This window comes from Bos javanicus, chromosome 2 (assembly GCF_032452875.1).
Source record: "Bos javanicus breed banteng chromosome 2, ARS-OSU_banteng_1.0, whole genome shotgun sequence".
Taxonomy (NCBI): domain Eukaryota; kingdom Metazoa; phylum Chordata; class Mammalia; order Artiodactyla; family Bovidae; genus Bos; species Bos javanicus.
This window is the reverse complement of record NC_083869.1, coordinates 56,520,101-56,535,250: the sequence shown is the minus strand read 5'-3', so window position 1 is coordinate 56,535,250 and position 15,150 is coordinate 56,520,101. Positions and strand designations below refer to the sequence as shown.

At 33.2% G+C, this 15,150-nt stretch overlaps 1 protein-coding gene across 1 annotated transcript in view; it reads right to left on the bottom strand.

Annotated features, from left to right (window-relative positions):
- Positions 1-9,501, bottom strand: part of LRP1B (LDL receptor related protein 1B) — a 315,317-nt gene extending 305,816 nt beyond the window's left edge. The window contains exons 1-4 of the mRNA XM_061438859.1: positions 9,102-9,501; positions 8,709-8,858; positions 5,663-5,785; positions 3,539-3,658 (exon numbers count right to left, since the gene is read on the bottom strand). Coding sequence (XP_061294843.1) covers positions 3,539-3,658; positions 5,663-5,785; positions 8,709-8,858; positions 9,102-9,174 — 466 coding nt within the window. The 5' untranslated portion in view covers positions 9,175-9,501. The remainder of the gene's footprint in view (positions 1-3,538; positions 3,659-5,662; positions 5,786-8,708; positions 8,859-9,101) is intronic.
- Positions 9,502-15,150: the final 5,649 nt, after the last annotated feature.

The window sequence follows — 15,150 nt, the reverse complement described above, 5'->3', positions numbered from 1 at the left end:
ACCCCCTGCTGATCTTTGCAACATAAACATGCCCATTCCTGATATACATTTAAATTAGGAAGACAGGATGGCAAGTGAATGTTGAAAAGTCCCCCAGGTAATTCAGATTTGCTTATCTGATTGAGGATCAGTGCTAACAGAGTGAGATTTAGTATGATATCTATTACTGGAAGAAATTATAAAGAAAATCTATTAAACAAATGTAGCTTTAATTTAAAAATGAATTTACCTGCTACCTATTATATCTTTAGTGCTTTCTATAATAAAATTCTTTCCTTACAAAGTTATTTTCACATCATTCCTCCTTTTTATCTATTTTTTAAGCTAGTCATAAATACAGTGTCACTTTCAGTATTAGATTCTCAATTAGTGCTTTAATTTCCATAATATTTTTATTATTTGGCTAGAGATGTAAAAAAAAATTCATTCTTTCTGCTAAGGAAGTTTTGATGCATTTAAAACTCCTTTTCTGCTTTCTTATTATCACTTCAATTTATTTTCAATGTACGTATAATAAATATAGCATTGATTTAAGTGTTGAGAACTTTAATTCTGTATGACCTTGAAGACTAGTGTCTGAGTTTCACTCTAAATTGAGGGGTATGACTAGGTAATTACTAAGATATCTAAAACTATAAAATGGCACAAAGCTATTTGCAGCTAATTTTCTGGCTCCCTTGAAAGTGGTTCAACAGATTCTGTGTTAAGAGCATTCCAAAATATCATGGTCAATTAGAAAGAAAATGAGCCAAAGAAAAAACTCATGGCTTCCTTCCATAGTTACATTTTCATCTGGAGACACATTGCCATTCACAGGGAAATGAATCCCAAGGGGGAAGGAAGACAGTAGAAGGAATTCTACCACATCCACTTTGTGTACCTGTGCTGTGCTATGCTAAGATGCTTCAGTCGTGTTTGACCCTTTTGTGACCCCATGGACTATAGCCCATCAGGTTCCTCTGATCATGGGATTCTCCAGGCTAGAATACTGGAGTGGGTTGCCATTTCCTTCTCCAGGGGATCTTCCTGACCCAGGAATTATACTTGCATCTCTGATGTCTCCTGTACTGGCAGACAGATTCTTTACAGCTAGTGCCACCAGGGAAGCCCCTATGTACTTACTCAGATATAATATTTGATTGTTTTTATATCTGTTTTAGTAAGTATTTTAGAAACTATCCAATTTTGTACATATTTTAGAAATATGAATTCTGGTTCTAGTTCTGCAATCACTGATTCACTGAGTGACCTTGGCAAATTTATCAACCTCGGTGAGTTTTTCTTTCTTCATCTATTATATGACAGAGGTTAACTAGACTATGATTTTCAAACTGAATCCTCAAATCCCAAGTCAGAACCACTATATGCTTATGAAGAAAGAATATGTCTACATTAGAATATTTTGAAGTGAGGATTAAGAATCTATTTATTTTAACAACCTCTGAATAGGTGTTTTTGTACACTAAAGGTTGAAAACCACTCAGATAAGTTATTTATAAAGTTCCTTTCCAATTCTAAAATATTAAGTTTATTCATTGACTAATGCTTGGTTTAAAGCAGTAATTTTTATGCAACAACAGCTTGGTAGTATATAAAATGTAGCCTGTGTATATATTTAATAGCCTGGGTGTTTTGATGACAGGTAAACATGTCCATTATCATTAAATCCTTTAAAAAAAAAAAAAAAAACTTATCAGGACATTGATAAACACTGACACAACAACACTATTCTGAAAAATAAGGGAGGGAGCAGAAATGAAAGAGAATGGGAATAAATTAAGAACAAAAGAGAATGGGAATAAATTCATTAGATATTAACCATTGGCCATGTCAGATGATCATGATAATTGTATAAGGTAAATGTCTTGTAACCATTTAATAAGAAAGAAATTGGAGGAATAAGGAATAAAATGGACCAGTCCATGATTACACTGCTGGAAAATGCAGATGCAGGAGAATTCAACTCTGTGTCACTTTAGAATCTTTACCAGTTCTAGTATGCTGTGTCCACTTAGAAAGCATAGCAATATCAAGGGAGCCATTTAATGTAGAATTATACAAAGGGTCAAAAGCGAGATAATTTTAGAGACTGAAAATACGCTTAACCTGTTGGAAGTTGGTAGTTAAAATTAAACAAAGAACTCTACTCAATACTCTGCAATGTCCTATGTGGGAAAGAATCTAAAAAAAAAAAAAAAAAAAGAGTGGATATAAGCATATGTATAACCGATTCACTTTGCTGTAAACCTGAAACTAACACAATGTTTTAAATCAACTATACTTCAATTAATGTTTTAATAGAAATATTTAATAGCAAAGAGAAACAAAGTACATAAAATAGATTGGTCAGTCATCAGATTACTGATTTCTTTTTGCTTTTAGAGGTCTTTGATAGTAATCTTTCTACATTTATCTTTATCTGTTCCATAACTAAATTGTTTTAGTTTTGTAAATAAAAAGTAGATTTTAGGTGGGTTAATATAGGAAAATAAATTGTCTACTTTCCAAGGATATCTCCAATTTTATGTTACATATAAAGAACTTGATTTTAGTGTGAACATTATTAATCTTATATTCATGTTTCCATGATGGTGACCTAAATAGAGGCCACAAATCCCGAAAATTTTAAAAACGTGTTAAGTGCACTTTACTTCATAATTAAGCCTTATTCTGACTCAGGTCCTTATCACTGTAAAATGAGGGTGGTAATAGTTATGAAATAGGATATAATAGGCAAAGAATATAAAGCTATAGGTACAAACACACATGTGGAAACAGATCAGAAAGATAGAAAAACAGACATATGAATAATTTAGTAGAAGGCCTGGTCAATTATAATAAATTTATAAAGGTTAGGTTGCTTCCTTTTTCTACTTCTTAAGAAATTCATTTATTCATTTATTTTAAATTATTTGTTAAATATCTGTGATTAATCAAAAGAAATCACACGACTTTGTAGAAAATATAGTTGATGGATAGTAAACATAGACATTTGACGGTATAACTTTGATCATATATAGCTGAATTTTAAAGTACATTTTAAAATCACATACAATAGCCTGTTTCCTTACTTTCCATTTAAAACAATTCAGCAATAGTGATTACTATAATACACATACATACAGCCTGTGTGGCTTATGACAATATAAGCAAGTATAATAAACTTGGAGGGGAACTTAGCAATACTTATCAAAAACAATGAAAAAGTTTTCAGTTATTTTATCCGAGTAATCCCAATCATAGTGATTTATTTGGAAGAAGTCACTGAAGACTAGAAATACAATCATGTGTCGATATTCAGGAAAAAATCCTAAAACCATAATAGTAATTGTGTATATATATATATTATATATATGAAATATAGATTAATAAGTTGTTATAAAAATAATGAAAACAGTTACATTGAAATGTATATACATATAAACTTCATATTAAGTTTAACAGAGTAGAAAAGAAAGTTCTCTGCATATTCTAAAATGACAGAGCATATGTATTATACTCCTAAGAATTGGATAAGAACACAAAGGAGACAACTCACCACAAATGCTATCACTTTCATCTAATCCATCTTCACAATCATCCTCTCCATCACAAATCCAGTGTTTAGATATACATTTTTCTGTGGAACATGCAAATTGGTTCCAAGAACAAGAGGCATCTAAAAAATACACAAGAAGGTTTGTTTCAGGTGCAAAAGAAAAAATGAATCTTTAGAGACGATCTTAGGAAAGATCTGATAGTGAGGAAAGTCTTCTTTAGACTTCACTAAAATCAGTCATCCCAAATAAAAGAAGCCGCTTTCCTCTTTTCTATGCTGCTGCTGCTAAATCGCTTCAGTTGTGTCCGACTCTGTGCGACCCCATAGATGGCAGCCCACCAGGCTCCCCCATCCCTGGGATTCTCCAGGCAAGAACACTGGAGTGGGTTGCCATTTCCTTCTCCGATGCATGAAAGTGAAAAGTGAAAGTGAAGTCGCTCAGTCCTGTCTGACTCTTAGCGACCCTGTGGACTGCAGCCTTCCAGGCTCCTCTGTCCATGGGATTTTCCAGGCAAGAGTACTGGAGTGGGGTGCTATTGCCTTCTCCATGACAGTACAATAAAATTTTGACAATGGCTTGCATATTCCCTCTGAGTTATTCAGGTCATACAACATTGTTTCTTCAACATAATCTCATAGGGTATGACTCCAAGTTAGTCAATATGCTAGTCACTCTTCCTAAATGTATTCCTGTTGTTTTCTAACATGTAGGGTACAAAAAAAAAAAGAAAAAGAGTCCAGGTGTGGTATTCTTCTAACTTTTAGTCTGTTATTGAACAGTTGGAGAAAAAAAAAATTACATCCTAGGCAATGTCACAAATATGGTGAACTCACCACCATACACATTTGTTTTTAAAAGTGATATGACTCAGGGGGTTTTAGCTCTATGATAAGCTGTCAGTTTTCTATCTGTACATACTTAACATACTATACATACTTAAAACTTTGATGTTTTTGTTTCTCTCCCTTGGGAACACTTAAGTCTGACTAATAACATACAGATTCATTGGCATGGTGGCTGGTATTTTATTAGCAAATTATACATTTATGATAATATACTTAATTTATTTACAAAGTTTGTGACTGCTCTCCTTCCTTTATCCTCAGTTCATTTATCACCAGCAAACACCCAAGAATAAAATTCTACTGAATTAGTACATTAAAATATAAATGACTATAAAATAAAATTTGATGTTTATCTTATAAACTTATTTAAAACTTTGCATTTTTATTTAAAATATTTACATACATGAGCTGTGAAAAGAGAGACATTCAGAAAAGCCGAAACCAGAAAAAATATTAAAGAAGATACAAATGTATAATGGCTTCTGTTCCAGAAATCATGAATCTATATAAACTATTTAAAGTTCTCCGTTAATCTTGTTCACAATCTGGCTCTAATATAATCAAACAAAATGCACTTTCACATTTTGTGATGATATTTACTTTTATGGGAATTTGACTTTTCTTAGACAACCATTTTTAATCCTTGTCTGTTCACCCTGGTGTATGTTATTTGAGCTAATGAAAATAGAGAATTATATGCTTTTAAAAAAATTGGCCTGGATATCATAAATCTCATAAATTAACAAAAAAAAATTAAATATTTTCTTACCTTGCCAAGTGAAATGAAATGTACACAAACAGAAATTAGGAGGTGGATGGGGAGAGATTTTTTGAAGAAATGCAAGTTTTAGTATACTATTTAAACCTATACATGTAATGAATGGAAACATTTAGGATAATAATAGTCAATAACAGGTAGGAAGAATATAATGGGTTGTGTGAATTAAATCCTTATTTTTCACAGCAGAAGGTAAATATATTAGCATCTAAAGCAAATAAGTCAGGAAATTAAGGTATAAATATATCATTTAGATTGATGGAGGTATCCACTAGCAAAAACAGAAAGGTTAAAAGAAAAGGTTTGATGGGAGATTATTATTCTCCATTATAAATTTTTTCTGTTCTGTTTTAATTTTTACCATTTGTGTTATTTCATAAAAATAAAAATTGATGTTAAAACTGTTTAGCAATATTTTGTGTAAAATTCCTATGTAAGGTAACATCAGTATATAAATGATAATATGGTTTATAAAAGTAAAGGAAGATATAATGTCTCACCACAGTGGAATTCATCAAGTCCATCCTCACAATCTTTCTGACCATCACATACCCAGGTATTCAAAATGCATCTTCCACTAGGACAACCAAAATAATTTTCTTCACATTTGTGTTTGTTTTGAACTGTGATAAAATATAGAATGCAGTGTCAAATAAATTACAGACAAGTAAATAAATTAAATGTCAAATAAATAAATCTTAGACTTCTGCAATGCAGATAGATATCAAAACAGTAATATTCCTTGAACTGGAAGAGATAAATAACAAGAAAACTTAAATAAAAAAGAGCTGAGATGTTCTTTTTTTTTTTTGCTTTCTTAAGTGTTTAATAGGAACAACTTTTAGTTGACAATAAATTTTATATTGACATTTTCATATCAGGAGAATATTTATTTATTTATTTTCAGATAAAACATTTTATTTTATTTTTTTAATTAATTTTTAATTTTATTTTATTTTTAAACTTTACATAATTGTATTAGTTTTGCCAAATATCAAAATGAATCCGCCACAGGTATACATGTGTTCCCCATCCTGAACCCTCCTCCCTCCTCCCTCCCCATACCATCCCTCTGGATCGTCCCAGTGCACTAGCCCCAAGCATCCAGTATCGTGCATCGAACCTGGACTGGCAACTCGTTTATTACATGATATTTTACATGTTTCAATGTCATTAAGAATGTCCAGATCATGAAAACCAAGGAGAAATTAAGAATATGGAACAGAGGAAATCAGGGAGACATGATAACAAATCTCATCTAGAATTGGATCCTGGATCAGAAGAAGGATATTAATGGAGCAAGTGTTTAAATACAAATAATGTAGAGTTAACAAAAGTAAAATAAAACAATTGAGATGACTATAAAATAAGTAAACCTAAGGCCAAAGTATCATTTTATGTGGAAAATATTTTAATTCCATACTCAGAAAAAAATAATTACAAAATTATTAGTAGGTTTTTGCTGAGCAAGTATAAACTTTATGTTCAACAGTTGAAGAGTACATATGCTTTGACAAGATTTATATAAGCGTACTCTATTTTAGCTTCTCCCTGGTGGTCTAGTGGTTAGGATTTGGTGCTCTCACCATCAGGGCCCTGATTTGATTCTGGTCAGGGAAGTCTTTCCTCTTCTTGTGCCCCTGCTCCCTACCAACTTCCCAGGATTGACCATATCACCTTTTGGGGCTTCCCTGATGGTTCAAATACCAAAGAATCTACTTGCAATGCAGGAGACCTGGGTTCAATCCCTGGGTTGAAAAGTTACCCTGGAAAAGGGAATGGCAACCCATTCTAGTATTCTTGCCTGGAGAATTCCGTGGACAGAGGAGTCTGGTGGGCTACAGTCCATGGGATTGCAAAGAGTTAGACAAGACCAAGAGACTAACACTTTCACTTTCTATTTTAAGGAAGAAAAGCAAGTTGCAATAGAATCTCTGAAATTGTTCTACCTTAAAAATTATCATGAGACTAAAAAGTATTTGTATATAAAATTATTCTGTATATTATATATTTTTCAGACTATGGGGTACTGTATTATTGTGACCTCCAAAAGCACATACAAAATACTAGATTTTTCTCTTTACTGGATATCATTGGTCTCCTTGCACCTTCAGGTTTACATAATTTTAGAGTGACTGACTCACTATTAGAGTATACTTGTTAATATCAGTACAGTAATGCATGACTATTTTAAGATACAAAAATTACCTCCATTTTATTTTTTTAACACCAACTTTGTAGATCTAATTAAAGATGAAAAATCACTTTTGAGAGAGTCCCCTGATGGCTCAGATTAGATAAAGAATCTGCCTGCAATGTGGGAGACCCAAGTTTGATCCCTGGGTTGGCAAGATCCCCTGGAGAAGGGAAGGCTATCCACTGCAGTATTCTTGCCTGGAGAATCCCATGAACAGAGGAGCCTGGTGGCTACAGTCTATGGGGTTGCAAACAGTCGGGCACGACTTAGCAACTAACACACACACACATACATAATGAAGAATAAAATTTTATTTAAAATTGTAGAGGATTTGCAGTGAGCTGCAGTTCAGTGCCTCCCGTGAAGTTCTCTAGTTCCTCCTAGGACATAGCAAGTCTTCAAACCCAGAAGGAACATCACAGAGTGTTACACACTGATGACCATGGGAGGAGAAAGGGATCTGTCATTGCCCAATTAATTGATAGATTATGTACTATTAAGAATATCAATTCTTTATAGTAGACTGTGTGTGTGCACTTGTGGATAACAAACAAATATGTGTGTGGAATACCTATGAATATCATATCTTAAAATATTTCAAAAAATATTACACATCAACAAAATGTGGGAAAAGTGAGTGTAGCAGCAGGGGTAGGAGAAGGAAATAGCAGGATGAGAAGACATGTAGTAGAATCCTACAAGCATATCTACTTTCAGTTAGTAATTTACCATCTGTCTTTCTGATACTATTATACATTTTTAAAATTTGTTTCCTCAAATAGTTGGAAAGAAACAAGTTCATAAGCTTCTCATGGAAGGCAATTTCCTAAGACTGCATATGACACTGCTTGTATAGGTAAAGATGGCTAATAGATACCAGTATACCAGCCGGACCTTTATGCAGTAATGATAACTGTTACCCATATTACTATGCTGAAAGATTATATTGCTGCACCAATAGCCTAGTATGACAATACAAGCATAATACAAGTAAAGTGGGTAGTGAGAAACAGTCTCCCTCTTTTAGTCTATTGATAGTTTCTCTCAGTATATACTGCTTCTATGAAAGCTTTATAAATTACACGTTTTAAAATGTTATCACCAATGTTAAAAGGATTAACAAAGAAATGAACTTGAAAAAGGAAACTGATCCAAATATAGAACAGATTTCTTGAGTATCATTCCATAAAAGTATAAAGTGGTATGTTTAGAACTGGATGATCATTTTTAATTTAGTCTACAACATTTGTTTTCATCTTAACCACTGAATATCAAGAATGAAATTTAGTAAGTTTGTGCTATACAACATATATCTTCAAGGCAAAGACTGTTGTTCTTTCTAGAATTACCTGGGCATTTTAATTCATCTGAGTAGTCTCCACAGTCATTAGACCCATCGCATATCCAGGCTGGCAGAACACACAGTGAGGTAGAATTGCATCTTATGAACCCTGTGGTTTTCACTCCAAGTTTATAGAAATATGTACAGTCTGTATTATCTATAAGGAGGTAAACAGAAAAATGAGAAACACCTCATCTGCAAAGATTATGAGCCTTTTATGTAGGTCACAGAAACAAGAAATGCTAACCTCATTTGAAGAAGTAAATATGCAATTATCCTACACCACAGGGGTTAATTGCATATCAATTCTGGACAAGGTTCAGTGAGGAGTTGGACACTGTTCAGTGAAATGTCAAAGGTGCACAGGCATGCACAAACAAAAGGTAATGGAATATCTTACTGCAGTTCTTTTCATCTGAAGCATCTGCGCAGTCTATGTTCTGGTTGCATCGTGCTGATCTCGGGATGCACATCCCATCTGTACAGCGGAACTCAACAGCAGCACAGGTTGAAACTAGAAAAATAGATAAATAAGTAAATGGATAGGTAAACTAGATAATGATTTCTTGCTTTTAACGTTTTGAGTGCTTTAATTCTTATATTTTGTTTGGTTTTGCTTTTCAAACTCTGGGCAGTTGAACTTGACCCGTGACTCCCAATCCCAAGCTTGGGTTAGATGCCTCAGATATTCTCCCCTGTCACACAGTTCTTCCCTATGTTGTGATACTTATGATACTGCATTGCAATTGCCTGCTTGGATATCTTTCCCCCTATTAAATTCTAAGCTCCATGAAAGCAGAGGCCTGTGCCTTATTCTACCTGATTATTCCATTTCAAAACTAAGCTAACAAACAAACAAAAAATAAATAAATAAATGCTGATGAAATGCTCTTTCTTTTCAGCTTCAAAAGTACAAGGTTATGACTCTAAGCAAATGCCTGAGTGTATACAGAGAAATCCTAACTTGTTTGCTAAGAAATGGAATGTTTCCTACTATGATAAAAAGAGATGGACAGAGAGAGACTGAGGAGGAAATCACTGAGTGTTTTCTTTATTACTCAAAGATGAAATAGTTTAGCACTGCTAGAAAGTCATCATACTATGTTATCTTCCTTTATATGCCACATCACTAACATTTGGTATAGGAAACACGGATGCCTCACGCCAAGGAACATATAAATGTGGTATGACTTGTTTCTGTTATTGGAAAGTAAGGCTTTCCAATTCCCTGCTATGCTTAGATGAAAATCAGTTTTGATATGCTACCATCATTATATATCCTTTGTACAGAATTGCTTATTCTTAATCATATATTCCTTTCTACTTTGCTTACACATTCATTACATATAATGTTTTCCAGCAATATGTTGTGAACAGGTGCATGGCTTGCTTTATGTGTTAGATTAACTTAGGTGAGAATTTTATTCCAAATTCAAATTTCCACAGGTTGATTATGTTAATGAACAACCTGAAGGGCTCTTTGATTATGCCATTTTTACTAGTGTTGATACTCTAAAGAGCCTATTTAATTATAAATATAAATTATATCAATTGTAAATGGTTAAAATGCTATCTTAAAATATGCAAATTTTACTCAAGGGTATGTATGTCATTTGTATTTCAAAATGCACTGCTCTTATATTTAATTGTATCTTGCAATTGTATCCTTATTTACGTTTAAATGATGATTAGAATAAATGTTTTATTTACAATTTGCAATTATAATTGCTTCACTGTTTTCTTCATTAAAAATAACATCTTATCATGTGAAAAGATAATGCCATTATAAGCTGAGATAAACACACTGTTTCAAAGAGGAAAAATAGATATTTTTCTTTTATGCTAAATAAACCATATTCTTTTCTATTGCTTTTCAGTACAATATTTTTCTATGGAAATAGTTAATGAAATACATAATTTAGAAAATAATCATGATGAGTATATACATTTTGCTTCTGACTTTGCTGTCTTTCAGCAGTTTCCTATTAAGAGGTTGTGTTCCAAAAAATTCCTTATAAACATTATATTTCAGAATTTATTTCTCTGTGAAACAATATTCTGGATAGTGGTAATATTCCTAATCAAGTTTACAAAGATTTATTGCACAATGCACTTTAAATTTTATCTATACTTTCAGTTAGAGTTTGGGATGCTAGAAATCCTAATGCTGATGTACTGGGACAATCACAGTCCATTCCATCATCTCCATCTCCCTCCAAACTTCCACAGATAATCTGTGTACATTTCATGGAATCCACCTGAGTGGATATTGGTGGCAGATAGAGAGAAGAGGGCAAGTCATGACTCCATGAATAGGGCGATGGCATTTCAGACAGTTAAGAGGACTGGAGTTTCAGGGATTTCACGGTAATGGAGTTTCAAAAGTAGTGTTGGGTGCTCTCAGGTGGAAGTGAGTGTAAAGAATGGCTAATGAAATGAGTGGAAACATGGAGCAATTAGAACATGGGTCTTGGATAGAATTCTGGGAAGAGGAAAAAATAAACAGAGGGACTCTGATCTAACTAGATGAAAAGAAACCATATCTTTAAAGTTGAGAAGAGTGGTTAGAAAATGGTATTTAAGAGAAAGGTAGGGGGAAAATGAAGTGTTGGGGGGGGGTGGTGTCAGGAGAACTGGAGAAAGGATGAAATACTTTTTCTCCCATTTTTGCAATGAAAACTAGGGCTAATGAATCTTGGTGGGGAGGGCTAGGAGAGCATATTTGAGTGTGTGAGATGTGCAAATAGGAACCAGTTGTGTCTTCACTCCTCATCTTATCTCCATAGATTCCATGACTTGATTTAGAGTTTGGGAACAGCCAAAGGATTATGTAGGGTGATAAGTGGTATTGGAATCGGGAATATTAAGTAGTTACACAATTCCATAAACAGCAGGAGCAAGGTGGGTGTGGGGATCAACATCTCCAGCACTTGTAGACAAGAAAGGAGAGTTGTAAAACAGGAGAAATCCATGGTAATAGAGAAAACATCACTTAATTAGTAAGCAAAATCTTCTTGTGCCAAAACCTCTTCCTTTCTATTCCCTCTGTCATATTCCCTTCTATGTTGTTTCGGTCAATCAAATACTGAAATTTGTTTCATCCTAGGGTGAGTTTGAGGGAAAAAGATAATGGGATCTTTAATTTGTCAAGTGAATATGACAAGTTTCTGACAACTTTTTTCCAGGCTAAAAGTCCTGGAGAAAAAGAGAAGAGAAAATAATGTAGTCCAAATAAAGGTAAACTGAGTGAGAAATACTATAATTTTTCCTCTAGATAGTGCCAAAAATAAATAAATAAATAAAGCCTACAAATTGTGAGTGACACCAGGAATAGCAATGAGACACTATGAAGGAAGATCTGACGAACACTGGATCAAAAGTAGTAGCAAGAGAGAAAGTAGAAGAATACACTTTCTTTCCTTTATATACTTTCTTAATTCTCCTAATTAATCCACTTCCTTCTCTCCATGTTAGTTAAAATATTTAATTTGATAGCAAAGATATAAAATTGATCAGTCTTTCCCTGGTTCTTAGGATGATTCTTATAACTAAGCTAACTCACTGTTTTTCCAACTCCCTTACCCAACCTGTAGCAAAGGGGAAACTGACAAGGGAAAAATATATTAAATGCACTGCCACATCTCTTCTGTTTACTTTCGAACCACATCTTTTCTTTCTTATACTGCTTAGGTTCCAAGGGTATGTGAACCCAGAAAGAATGATTTCTCCTCCAGGTAGGCTTATCCTTTTCCTTAGCTTGTTGTTTGTGGAATCTTCAAAGTTTTACTATGAATTTGGGGAAAACAGAAAAAAACCACCAGCTTCCTCTCCTCTAGGTTGCCTTAGAAGTGCTTATTTCTCCAGTCCACCTAAAGGTGTTCAGGTGGCCCAAGGAAGTTCTTTTCAGAGGGAATAGATTCCTCTTAATAGGAAGCGAAGGAGGGATATGATGCAATCTCCATAAATCTATTCACTCAAACAGAAGAAGAATGAAGAATAACAAACTTTCTGAACAACTCCTCAGATCCCCACCAGACAGCTTGATGTCTAAAGCTCTCAGTTATGAAAGGAATTTTACAAAGAGGCAGTAATACAAGATTGATGAGGATTTGGGTTTTCACTTTGCTTCCAAAGACAAGAAATAAAAAATAATTCCTTACAATATTTCCATAAATAGATTCTTTGACTATATGCCATTAAAAACATGTTATTTGCTATTAACATCTAAATTAAACAAACAGAACTGTAATAGTACTTCAGATGATTCTACCATAACTTTTCTCCAAAGCCTATTAAAATCTCTCTATATTTATTGATATTTTATTGTACCACTTAAATTTTGTTATTTTTTACTTTATTTACATTAAACAGTAACATGATTTGTGTGTGTGTTCATATATACATACAACAAAGCACTGTGTCCCCAAGTGGCAATGATTATAGAAAAAGGGAGTGACTAGAGAAATAATTTCTTTTTCATTCTTTCTAAGACTATTTATGTTCCTTTTCCTTCATGACCTTTTACATGCTCTAAGTGTCCATGTGTTTGATGGACATACATCTGAATTAATGCTTTATAAGAAACTGGCTTATAGAAAAAGTACCCAAGTTAGTATTTTCCCTATGGCATGAAAGAATACCATGAGAACAATCTTAATACGAGAGGAAAATCAAATCTAAAAGATGAAAATATAATAAGTAAGCTTTCATCTAAAAAGCTACCCATTTGTTTATCCTACAGAAGCTAGACCATTTACTTAAATTTGTTAACTTATAGTATGTAACACAGCATCTCCTTGAGCATGTGTAGTTTCAAATGTGCTACATTATATAGGAAGAAGTTCAAGGCATACAATTTTGTTGTTATTGCTTCACAAGATATCCAATTGTCATGATCACTACACTATTATTATCACAAAATAAAAGTTTTGACAAAAACTTGAATCTCAAATATGGTAGTTCTGTCTACAAGTATATGGTGGAGATAGTTATAACACAGAAACTAAGAGTTTAGATTAAAAAGGGGGAAATAAAATTTTGAATTATTTATATTGTTATTCAGCTGATACTGATATCATTAAGCAAAATGAAACCTATCTATACTTTTAGAAGACTTATGGTTTCAACCAGCCACATAAGAGTTTAATAAACACCCACCATGTACTGGGTATTATATTTCATAAACCCAAATGCACTAATTTGCTTACTGTTTTTTAAAAGAAACTATTTTCCAAGAAAATCCACAGTAACTTATTAAATTTACATGACTTCTTTTGCCATGGAAATTTATATTGAAATCTACTCTCTGTATCTATTATTCAGTTCCTTCATATTCTAGATTTATCTTTTAATTTTTATCCCAGCTTACTATTTTCATGATAGTCTTTCCACCTTGCATAATAATTAATAGAACATATCTATTTTGGGGGTTTCTTTCTACTTTCCTGTTCTTTCTTCCAAATGCTTTTCTGTTTCTCTCCACTAACTACCAATGTCTTATTACAATTTATCAATTTTAGTCTTTTATAGATAATACAAAACCACAGTTAACTTTCAAATGTTCTTGGCTCTTTCTAAACTACATCAACTTAGATGGTAAGCTTCTCAAGCGTTTGGCCAAGATCATATACTCTAAGACAACAGAGTAACTTCTCAATCTTTTATCAGCTACAAAATAATTTGTACACATTCTATCTTCTTCCTTAACATTTTATAGTTTTCTCATTACAACTGTACTTCATACATCTTTTCTCTACCACCAACCTTTTTAAAAAATCTGAATTCACTGTCTTTACTCTTTCACCATTCATATTTGTCTCAATCCAGTGCGATCTGGTATTTCCTTCCCATTCCACTGAACTGACTCTTGAAGGTAACCAAGAAATTATTATCTATTTGCCAAGTATAGTGGACTTTCCAGTCTATGCCTGCCCTCTTGCCTTCTCTGTAACACTAATTTATCCTCCTTTCTTTAAAAAAAATAATTTCTTATGAAGCTCATTTTATTACTCTTGTGGTATATGTTTCATTTCTTTATTAGTATCTTCAATTTTAATTTCAATAGGTCATTTTGATGCATTCTCATAAAACAACTTCTATTTCATACCTCCTTTGAGTTCTCTCTCTTTAAGAAATCCAAGATCAGTTTTTCTGATCTAAACCTACTATCTGAGCTCCATATCTCTGCTTATATATATAACCTTTGAACAGTTCCATTTGAATGTCTATAGGTACCCCAACGTCAGAATGTGGACCATTCTTACTATCTTATCCCTGTTTCACACAACAAAGGGCACGCAAAAATAAATTTAAAAATTAATGAACACAAATAATATTTTAAAAGCTGGCAACACACACACACACACACACACATACACACACACACACACACACGTGCCAATATGCTTCAATCATGTCCAACCCTTTGCATGGACTATAGCCCACCACGT